Source organism: Camponotus vicinus, unplaced genomic scaffold, assembly GCF_025532165.1.
Source record: "Camponotus vicinus isolate PSW18456_S1 unplaced genomic scaffold, iyCamVici1.0 SCAF_10, whole genome shotgun sequence".
Taxonomy (NCBI): Eukaryota; Metazoa; Arthropoda; class Insecta; order Hymenoptera; family Formicidae; genus Camponotus; species Camponotus vicinus.
In genome coordinates, this window is record NW_028141946.1 from 16,589,951 (window position 1) to 16,602,505 (window position 12,555).

General features: G+C 42.1%; 1 protein-coding gene across 1 annotated transcript; it reads left to right on the forward strand.

The window, feature by feature from the left end:
- Window positions 1–1,869: 1,869 nt before the first annotated feature.
- LOC145960167 (uncharacterized) lies at window positions 1,870–4,719 on the forward strand. The gene is made up of 4 exons (XM_083079422.1): window positions 1,870–2,355; window positions 2,697–3,045; window positions 3,131–3,492; window positions 3,919–4,719. Exons 1-4 carry the CDS (start codon window positions 1,870–1,872, stop codon window positions 4,717–4,719), a joined length of 1,998 nt encoding a protein of 665 aa, XP_082935548.1.
- The last annotated feature ends 7,836 nt before the right edge of the window (window positions 4,720–12,555 follow it).

Consider the following 12,555-nt stretch of genomic DNA (forward strand, 5'->3'; position numbering starts at 1 on the left):
AGGAAGTGAAAGGATGTAAAATTGATTATTAAAGGATCGAGTTTGGGACGGTGCACGGCGTAAATCAGGTAACGCAGCCCAATGAGACCAAATGCTCGTGAAAGTGTGGAGTGTTATCTTTAAAATGTTTTTTTACCGAGCTCGATACGATGATTTTTCGCTGAGTTATTCCGAATTTAATTAAAAACGCTCTTTTTTCTTCTTCAATTTGCAGCTCAGCGAATAATTATCGTATCGAGCTCGGTAAAAAAGCATTGTAAAGGTGATACTCCACACTTTCACATGCATTTCGTCCCATTGGGCTGCGATACCTGATTCACGCCACGCACTGGAGCAAAGCGGGAACCTTTATTTATCGGTTTTGTATGCTTTCATTTAGCCGCTATTTTGAAAAAAAATGGTTGCACATAATTTCAATTTAATTTAGGTGTGTGTGTGTGTGTGCTCGTTTGTATACCACAAGGATAAGGACCTCGTGGTTCGTCAGCTCCACAGTATTTAAAGACTCCAAACCCTCCTTGTGGCGTGTGTGTGTGTGTGTGTGTGTGTGTGTGTGTGTGTGTGTGTGTGTGTGTGTGTGTGTGTGTGTGTGTGCTCGTTTGTATACCACAAGGATAAGGACCCCGTGGTTCGTCAGCTCCACAGTATTTAAAGACTCCAAACCCTCCTTGTGGCGTGTGTGTGTGTGTACGGGCGCACGCATGTGTGTATTAATAGTGGGTATGACCTCCTCGTGCGCGTATTACCTCATTCATACGATCAGGCATACTCTGTATTAGTCTTTTTATTTCATCCTGCGTAATTGCATCCCATGCATTTTGAAGAACTCTTTGAAGTTCTTGCAGTGACTGAGGTGCAGGTACGTGATTTCGTACTTTCTTGCCGAGATTGTCCCACAAATGCTCAATGGGATTTAAATCCGGACTACTTGCTGGCCAAACAAGTCGATTTATGCCAACTTCATCGAGGAAATCAAACACTCTTCTCGCAGTGTGTGGTCGAGCATTGTCTTGCATAAACAAGAAGTTCTCTCCGATAAAGGGTGCATACGAAACAACATACGGAAGGAGTATGTCTTCCACGTATACATCTGCGTTCATGTTCCTGTCAAAAAAGTGCAAATCTGTATGAGCGTCCGCTGAAATACCTGCCCAAACCATCACAGAGCCTCCATTGTAGCTGTACCTTTCACTTACAGTACAATCTGCAAATCGTTCTCCACGACGACGATAAACTCGTTCTCGTCCATCTGGAGAATAGAGACAAAAACGAGATTCATCGCTAAAGAGTACTTTGCCCCAGTCTGCGTAATTCCAGTCTCTATGTGCAACTGCAAAATTGAGTCGAGCTACGCGATGACGACCTGTAAGAAAAGGTACAGCCGCTGGCCTGCGCGAAAACAGATTTTGTTCCGCTAATCTTCTCCGAACGGTGTCAACGGATACATTGCAATTGTGGACATCCCTTAAATTGTTTCGAATTTGAACAGTTGTTCGATGTCTGTCTCTTAATGAATTTAAAACAATAAATCGGTCATCGTTTTCATTGGTACGTCGAGGGCGCCCAGAACCAGGCCTCCTCTTGAAAGAATTGGTGTCTAAGTACCTGGCATAAGCACGTTGCACAGTTGACACTGACAGATCAAGTGCCTCAGCAACGTATCTTCAACTTCTGCCATCTTCAATTAAAGCAACAACTTGAGCAGCTTTTTCTGGAGTTATCGTTGCCATAATCGAGAAGTAATTTCGAGAAGAAGTAATTAATTATGGTTTCAATAGATGAAGTCGCAAGGAGCAACGCGTCTAGAGAGCTAGCAAATCAATCGCATAACTTGTACTATAGTCTTTCAATGTTTTTTCCGTTTGAGACATGCTTATGCCAGGTACATTGGTAGGACCTACGATTCAGGATAAACTGTTCTCGCATCTGGTTCGCTTCCGCAGATACAAATTTGTCATTACCGCGGATATAGAGAAAATGTATCGACAAATTTTGTTGCATGAGGACGATCGAAAGTATCAGCAGATTCTCTGGCGCAGAGATAACAATATAGAGACGCTTCAATTAAACACGCTTACATTCGGCGTTTCTTCCTCGCCATTTATCGCGATCCGCACCATACAAAAACTCGCGGACGATGAATGCCAAGCGTACCCCAGGGCGGCTGAGATCCTTAAAGCACATCTATACGTAGACTTATTGTCTGGTGCCGAGACCGTTGACGAGACGCGCGCGATCAGAAATGAAATCATTGATTTACTAGCTCGGGGCGGTTTTACCATCAGACAATGGGCATCTAACAACAAAGGTGTCATTAACGACTTAAAGGAAAGTGAAATACACACGAACTTCACGGTAAAAATAGATCGATCTCTCAAGACATTAGGCATAACGTGGGACACGCAGACCGACAAAATATGTTATTCGACTCTGACGGCTAAGTCAATAGAAAGATTAACGAAACGAAGCATATTATCAGAAATAGCGAAAATTTTCGATCCGTGGGGTTAATGGGCCCTGTTGTTCTTTATGCGAAGAAATTAATGCAAGACGTGTGGTGGTGCGGTGTACATTGGGACGAATCTGTCCCGCAGAGTATACATACTCAATGGTCGGAATTCGCTCGGCAACTAGAATTGATGAATCGGGTCTCCTTCGATCGCCGATTACTGATAGATGATTATTAAAACGTTCAGTTTCACGGATTTTGCGATGCTAGCAATATTGGCTACGGTGCGTGCCTGTACGTACGCTCGAGATGGAAATACGGAAACGTCGTCTATAGATTGTTATGCGCTAAATCACGGGTCGCGCCGTTAAAAACTATCACCATACCGCGGCTTGAACTTTGTGGCGCACTGTTATTAACACGGTTATATCGCGAAGCAAGCGGTGCGCTAGGCATTACTCCCAATAAAACGATTTTATGGTGCGATTCGACTATCGTATTAAATTGGTTGCAAACGTCCCCGCATCTGCTCAAAATCTACGTAACCGCTAGAGTCGCGGAAATTCAAGAGCTCAGCAACAAGCGAATGGCGACATGTTAGATCGGAAGACAATCCGGCCGATGCGATTTCAAGGGGTCAATTACCTCATGCCTTCTTACAAAATCGAACGTGGTTTACAGGGCCTTCGTGGTTAACTAAGGACGAGGGCGAATGGCCCAACGAAAATATACGAATAAGCGAAATACCCGAATTAAAAGCAAACACGTGTCTATCGGCGACCACCGGCAAGTTCGGAATATTTGAAAAATACGCGTCTTATTCTAAATTACGTAGAGTAGTCGCATATTGTCTTCGGTTTCGTTCTGCCAACAAGCATGTCGGTTCATTATACGCGGAAGAAATTAACGAAGCCGAGATACGGATATTAAAGATTCTACAAGCCACACAATTCTCTGATGAAATCAAAAGACTTAAAGGCGAGCATTCAATAACCAAGGGTAAACTCATTAGTTTAAACCCGTTCTTAGACAAAAACGATTTGGTTCGTGTCGGAGGACGTCTCCAAAAATCGAAACTAACATTCTCGCAAAAACATCCAATCTTACTTCCAAGTCGACATCGTTTAACCGACATCGTTTAACCGACCAGATCATACGCGAGATTCACGAAGCCCATTATCACGCGGGAATTCAAACTACGCTATGCATTCTCCGACAGAGATTCTAGTTACTCGATGGCCGGAATCAAGTATGAAAGGTAATACGCGCGTGCACGCGCTGCTTCCGTTTCGACGCCAATACAGTCGAATATAAAATGGGGAATCTCCCGTCTGCACGAATGCGAGGCAACACCCTTCGATAATACTGGTGTTGATTTTTGCGGACCGTTCTACATAAAAGAGAAAAAACATCGTAATCGAGGGCGAATTAAGGTCTATGTATGCGTATTTATATGCATGTCAATAAAGGCGATACACCTGGAAGTGGTGAGCGATCTAACGTCTGACGGTTTTCTCGCGGCGTTACGACGATTCGTCGCAAGACGAGGATTACCAACCCATATCTATTCCGACAACGGGACTAATTTTGTAGGCGCAAGTAATCAATTAAAGGAACTATACGCCTTATTTAATTCAGACAAACACAAAGATCTTATAGAAAGATTTTCCAGCGAACATCGCGTCACTTGGCACTTCATACCGCCAGTAGCACCACATTTCGGTGGTTTATGGGAATCCACGGTTAAGCTCTTCAAGCATCATTTCCGACGCGTTGTTGGCGAGTCTTTATTTACATTCAATAAGTTAAATACGTTTACTATCGAAGTCGAGGGTATCCTCAATTCCAGACCTATCACATCCCTTTCGTCAGATCCGAACGACATGATAGCATTGACACCCGCTCATTACTTGATCGGCATGCCGCTAACGACTCTCCCGGAGGGCGACATATCATTTGTTCCAGCTAATCGACTGTCTACCTGGCAACATATAACAAAGGTGCAACAAGATTTTTGGGCTCGTTGGAACCTCGAATATTTGAATGAGTTTCAAAAACGATATAAGTGGACCAAAGATGGAAAGGAACTCAAGGTCGGAACGGTCGTGCTCCTAAAGGACAAGAACCAGCCATGTTCGCAATGGGGACTAGGAAAGGTCACAAAATTACACCCAGGCGAGGATGGAATAACACGAACCGTCACCGTCAAGACTTCAACCGGGGAGCTGAAGCGATCAGCTAAGCTTCTATGTCCGTTACCGATTGACTAATAGCCATACGGATATAAATGCGAACGTAAATGCGAATGTACATGCGAATGTAAATGCGAATGCGAAAACGAAATGCGTCATAATCATTACGTCTAATCTACTTGTGAACGATATATTTATATACAATAGTTGATCGTTACCCTCTCAACGGGGGGAGTATGTTGCGTCGAAAAGATAGAAAGTCGTGCACGACGGACGCGTATGGAAAAACAAGAGACGGAAAGAAAGCGACGTAGACACACATACACACATATACGGAGCCGCACACATAGAGTGGCAGCGTAACATAAGACGTTCAGCGCCTTTGTCCTGAAATCAAAGCGCTTCCGCGTTCTTAACGCCTTTGTTCCGACATGTGTTGTCGTCAATCCACGGATGGGTGGAGCTAAGGCCCACCAATGAGATGCTTTTTCGGATGTATCGGTGGAAATTTTGGGATCACTGTCTCCTGCATCAGCGTTAGGATCCGTACGATAATTATCGTATATGTACAATAATTTTAGCTATTGTACGATGTACGATAGCACTTTGGTATCGTACGTAAATTTACGATAATTTGAGAAAATTAGAAAATTTTTCAAGCTAACGACACAAATTGAGATAAGACATAGGGCTTCTGCACACAGGATGCGAAAACGCTTGCCGCGCGACAAGAAGTGACGCGGTAGCCAATAAACTTTACAGCTCTTACTAAAAGCGGTACGTTGATTGGCTACCGCGTCGCTTCTTGCCGCGCGGCAAGCGTTTCCGCGTCGTGTGCAGAAGCCAATTAGAAGAGACTATAGTTGAGACATGAGTACTTATTATTTCATTTTCCTCTAGATACACTAGAATATCTAAGGGAGAACTAAATTATTCCGATCGGAAGTCTTTCTAAACACAATTTCCAAACAATTTTATAATTAAATATCATATGGATAACGACACGTGCAACAGTTCGCTCTGTATATGTCCTGTGCTCTTTCACTATTATTTTGAGGTTAAGAATCATTATATAGTCAAAGAATTTGATCAATAGGTGTAATTGATATTAAAGTAAGTACGATTTAAGTTTCTTTTTCACAAATTATTTTCTTCCGTGTATGAAGTATCATAAAATCTTCTTTATTCAACAATTTGTATAATAAAAATAAAATGAATACAGGTACTCGGTCTTCTTATCTAGAATAGAAAATATGGAAGACGGAGTTTTTATTGATGAAGACAATATAGATAGTGATTGTACACCACCTAAAAAGGCAAAACAATCACATCGAATGTAAAAATTTAGAAACATTTGGCTTACACAAGAAGAGTATAAATTGTGGCTTGCAAAAGTTTCTGATGACCCTTACAAAGCAAAATGTAAACTGTGCAATACAACATTCACGGCAGAGATGACAGTAATTAAAAATCATTTAAAAGCACAAAGTCACCAACGTAGATCCATTCAGGCCTCACAACTAAAAATAAAAAATTTTCTGACTGATTCAAGTAATACTACTGACGTATCTGTTAAATTGAAGGAAGCGACAAGAAGATTTGAAATAAAATTATGTGCATTTATAGCAGAACATAATATTTCATTGAGAGTATTGGATCACTTAACACCTTTAATCTAAAATAGTGTGACTGACTCTGCTATAGTCAAAAATATGCAATTAAAGTCCACCAAAGGCATAGCAATAATAAAAAACGTACTTGGTAGTACGGAAAAAAAAATTTACAAACTAAGTTGAAATATAGTTTATTCAGCATTCTGATCGATGAGTGTACCAATATTGCTGCAACGAAATTAATATGTATTGTTGTCAGGTAATTTGAAAACTTAACATAACTTTAGTTATAGATATTAATTATATATCGCATAATTATCTATATGTATAATACATGTAATCGTGGATTGCTTATAGATTTTTCGATGATAAAGAAGGTCGAGTCGTCACTCGCCTTTGGGATATTTGCCAAATTTTTAACGAAAATACACATGAAGCATCCGCAGATCATCTTTTAAATGTTGTAACTACGTCTTTGAAGAAATATCAAATTCCATTCAACAATGTCATTGGTTTTGCATCAGATGGATGCAATACTATGATGGGAGACCATAATTCGGTAGCATCAAGAATGCGTACGGAGTGTCCTGGAATATACATTTTTAAATGTATATGTCACTCTTTACATCTTTGTGCTAGCGAAGCTTGTAAAGTTTTGCCACGAGCGTGTGAAGATTTAGCACGTAATGTATATAATGAATTTAAAAATAGTGCAAAAAGGATACATCAGTTTCAAGAATTTCAGGCTTTTCTCGATATTAAAATTCATAAAATTTTACGACCATCACAAACTCGATGGCTATCATTAAATGTTGCTGTTTACATGCATGATTGAGCAATGAAAAGCATTGCGTTTATACTTTTGGGATCAAAGATCTACTGCGCGATTACTTGCTGTAGAACAAATTTTACAAGCTCTTGAGAATCCTTTAATTAAACTTTTTTATTTATTTCTAGAATGGATTTTGGCAAAATTTAACAATTTGAATCTTGTCTTTCAATCGGAGACAGTTGTACTCACGACGCTTTATGATAAAATGAGTGTTGTTTATCAAGAACTTTTAGAAATTTACATGGATAAATATATAAGTAAAAACAAATTAAATGATATTGATCCATGTAATAAAGAACACCGTTTACATCTCGAGCAAGTTTATCTTGGAGTTAAAGTTATGAAATATTTCAATAAGCCTGAAATAAATCGAAACAATAACTTAAAAAATTATTTTCGTTTGGCATGCATCGAGTTTGTGACCGTTGCTTGTAGTCAGATAAAAAAACGATTTGATTTTGGTAATCAAACTTCAATATTTATCGTATTTAAATCCACCCAAAGCTATGCTTCGAAACAGTAGAGATGAAATGCCAAGTCTATTACCATTAATGAAAGCTTTACCACGTATCGTGAAAGATCAACAATATCAATTAATTGATGATGAATGGAGACAACTACTATATTTCAATCTTCCTGATCATATAAATATTAAAGATCAAGTAGATGTTTTCTGGTCTAAATTATTAATATGCGATGAAGGTGATCAAGGTTCAACTTTCAAAAATTTGTCAAGATTTGTTTTGAACGTTATTTCGCTTTCACATTCAAACGCAGATTGCGAAAGAATTTTTAGTAAAGTTAATTTAATTAAAACTAAAACACGAAATAAACTAGTTACACCTACCATGAGTGGTATCATTTTAGCAAAACAACGAGTTCAAGGAGATTGTGTTAATTTTGAACCATCAAAAGATGAGTATGACTGCATGACAAACCGTGTTTTATACGCAAAAGATGCAAGTGAATGGAATGTAGATGACATCATCATATCAGATGAATGAAAGTCGTAATATTTTTATTTAACTTTTCGCAATATTTCAATGTGATAGAAGAACATATATACACATGTATGTACCTGACATAAACATATATGTAACATGTATGTACCTGACTTTAAATATTATAGTACTTACTAATATAATGAGTAAAATATGAGTAATATTATAGTAATTACTAATTAATAACAAGTATATTTTTTAAACAATAAAAAATTTATATCTATAAATATAATATTTATATGTAACACAATACTTTTAATTACTAATTAATAACATGTTGCAATTGTGATAAAAAAATATATGTTTTCTATATATATATATGTATTTATATATAAAAATATATATATTCTATATTTATACATATATATATTATAAATTTAAATAAAAAATAAAATATAAATAAATTTTTAAGAATAAAGATTTATTTCCAGTGTTTTCCTGACCGCAGCTTATTAGTATTTTTTAGTAACGGATTTGAATCAATCTAAGAGCAATTAATATTGATTGCGAACTTATTTGCGATTATCTCTAATATAAGAAATAATATATAAATGATTATTTTATTAATATTTTTAAATATACGATAATTTTAAATCAAATACGATAATTTGGCGCCACGCATACGATAAGCGCCCTCTCGGCACCTGGGAACGCTGTCCTGCATGCAGTCAGTCGACTTCGAGACTAACAGCGAGCGTGTTCTCTAAGCGAATATCCGAGCGTATGTCAGAAAGTTACATTCAAACATTATATCCAAATTAATACGATTACGCGTCGCGACCCGAGTCATCTCCAAGGCGTCATCGCGATCCGAGACGACGCTCGGGACGTTATCGCGATCCAGAGTGATTCGAGGCGTTGTCGCGACGAAGTGTGTGTCTAACGCGTTGTCGCATACATTATCATTGTGACCCGAGCAGTGATTCGAGACGTTGTCGCAATTGATTTCACGAACATTGTGATATTACACAAACTAACATACAATACCATACGTAATTCGCTGTATATCTCAAACGAAACTAATCTCTAAAAACTGTCAAAATAAACGTTAAACGAAAACACAAGGTGGATATCAGTAATATTGACCTTGAACCATATCCACTCGCGCTTTCGGGAAGCGAAGCATCGCCGGAAGACTCGCGCGCGCGCGTCCGATAGTTCGCGATCGTCTCGATCCCCGCGCGCTCGCCCCCGTCCTCGCCGCTGCTCGCAAGAACCATGACGCGCGTCGCGCTATCGATGTCCCTGTTCGTCGCCGCGACGACGACGTCGCGGAAGCGTCTCGTTATCTGCAGACCTACAGCTTTCTGGAGAACGACGAGAATCTGCAATCGTCGTCGTTGGACAACGCGATCTCTCTGAGCAACGCACTGTCGTTGTTTCAGGAATACTACGGTCTGCCGGGAAACGGTATTCTGAACGTGGAAACGATTCGCGTCATGCGCAGGCCGCGATGCGGCGTCGCGGACATTCACGCTTACAGCCCATTGACGCGAAAGTGACCGAAGACGCATCTAACGTGGAACTTCCGACTAGCGGGCAGAGATACTCTGCGCACGACTCAGACCGCGCTCGCTCTATGGTCCAAGCAATCCTCCCTCACGTTCTCGCGCGACACGTTACGACCCGATATACTGATCCTATCAATCGGGCCGTCACGCGTACGAGAACGGCGAGAACGGGGACGCGTGTCCGTCGCCATTCACGGGTCCGGCCGTCGCTTACGCGTTCTTTCCGACGGGGTTAGCCAATCACATGAGCGAGGTACACGTCGACGAGACGGAACCGTGGCACATCACGCTGACCTCCGTCGAACAAGTTGTATCTCCTTGAGACGCTCCTGGCGCACGAGATCGGTCACACTCTGGGTCTGACTCACAGTCTGAGCGAAGATTCCGACATGTACGCGTATACGCCTACGGAGGACAGACGGTTTCCGCTTAGACTGAGCATAGAGGACGTTATAAGTATACAAAGTCTCTACGGATCGCGGAGTCTCCACGACTCCGACTATCGTCGGCACTACTCCGGCGACTACGGCTACGACGACTACGACGACTACGCCGACGCCTATGAAGACGACGACGACGACGCTCGCTCCCGCCAATACCGTAGACCTGTGCGCCTTGACGCGCATAGACGGAGCGTTAATCATGAATCATCGCTTGTATGTCGCGCGTAAACGCAACATATGGCCTATCGATATGAAGAAGAGACGCTATGGCGCGCCCTTCTCGTTCGCCGACTACTTCAAGTTTCTTCCCCGCAATCTCACTCGCATATCGGCCATGTATCAGAGACCCTCGGGCGACGTCGTGATATTCGCGGGCGACTCCGTTTATCTCGCCGATTCGAATTTTCAACTTAAAATAGGATGGCCGAGATCCGTCGAATACGTAGGATTTCCACGCAAGGCTAGGATAAACGCAGCGATAAACACGCACGCTGTCCGCAGCTACGTCATATACAACGACGATAAGATAGCCGAGATGAACGACTGCACGATGACGACTGCAAGACACGGCGCTCTGTGGGATACGTTCTCCGGGATATCGTCCGCGATAACGGTCGCCTTTCGTTACGCCGACGGTAATCTCTATTTCCTCAAGAAACGCGAATATTACACGTACAGCGAATTCACCGACGCGATAACTTCGGCCAGTCCCTTCGACCTCCGTATACTAGGAATAGAATGCCCCGCCGAAAGCATTCTGCATCAATTGCGCGAACTCATCTCCAAGATATATCGCCTGGAATACGCGTCCGTCAAGAGACCGGACGACGACGACGACGATGAGGAAGACCTTGAAACCTAACGTTAAGATTATATTTAACACGTCGTTCTAAACCGCTTCCGCTGCACTAATTAACGCGTATAACGCATACGCCGCGAGAGAAAGATATCGAAACGACGATTGAAAATGAGTATATAAGACGCGCCTCGATCGCGGCGCGCGACATTTCCCGCGGTACTCGAGGTTAACGCGTCTCCGACAAATCTCTCTCTTTCCGCGATAACCGAGATTAACGGCGTCGCGGTGTTTCCCACGAGCATCGAATCCTTCTTCGCGAGACCGACAGGAGTGTTCGCGGGACTTGGACAGGAGTATCGCAGAATCTACTACAACTTGTAGATTCGACGAACGAAGCCATCGTTCCGTCTCTTTCTCTCTCTCACGCATCCGTCTCGCGTGTCCGTTCTACGTTCATAATCTATGTATGCACATGCGACGAATAAACGACATATTACGAATAAGACCTTGTCCACGCGCTCTCGACCTATGTACCTATGTATGTAATGTGAATCGAACGGAATAAAAAATTTTACATGAACTTTATCTCTCTCCTCAATTTATGTCGAATTTATCTCTCTCTTTCGTTAACGCCGACTTTATTCCTATCTTTCTCTCGCGCTCTCGACCTATGTACCTATGTATGTATGTAACGTGAATCGAACGGAATAAAAAATTTTACACGAACTTTATCTCTCTCCTCAATTTACGTCAAATTTATCTCTCTCTCTCTTTTGTTAACGTCGACTTTGTTCCTATCTTTCCCTCGCGCGCGTCCGAAACAACGCGAGCCGACGGAAACGTCCACGGTCGCCTATCGCGCGCGCCTAACGCGTATCCAGGGACGCTCCCGACGCGTCGTATCTAAGGATGAACGCGCGCTCCATCCCCCTCTCGCTCGCGCCACCCCATCCCTCTCGCTCGTTCTCCCGCTCGCGCCCTCTCCCCACCCTCCGCCGCGCGCGCCCACCCCCCGCGCGTGACGTCACGACCCGCGCCGTTTACCCACTCGACGGCGAGCGGCTCCCCTCGCCCTACTTACCCCCCCACGCTTCCCCTCTGCCGACACCCTGCCCCTCAGATATCTTTCTATCTCTCTCGCTCTTACGGCGCTCTCTCTCGCACCAATGGAAAAAGTGGCTCAGGAACGGCCCCTCCTCCCTACTGTTAACGCTTCGTAAATACAGTTTTGAATTGAATCTTGCTAAGTGTAGCTTTTTGGAAAAAAAATGGAGTTCTTAGGATATTTCGTACAATCAACTCACATTGAGCGATCGGCATACGGAAGCTGTTAAAAACTTTCCAGTTCCAAAAAACGTACACCAGTTACAACGCTTTTTAAGCTTAGCCAGTTACTTCCGTAAATTCATACAAAATTTCGCCACAAAAGCTAGACCGTTGCATAATTTGTTGAAAAAGTCGGTTAAATTTAAATTCGACGAAAATTGTATCACTTTCGATACATTGAAGAAAGAATTGACCGCGTATCCAGTACTTCATTTATATAACCCGGCAGCTCCCACGGAATTACATACGGATGCGAGTTCTCAAGGGCTCGGCGCAATATTATTACAAAAACAGGCAAATTCGAAATGGGCACCGATAGCCTTCTTTAGTCAAGCAACGAATCAAGCAGAAACACGCTATCACAGTTTCGAACTAGAGATGCTTGCCAT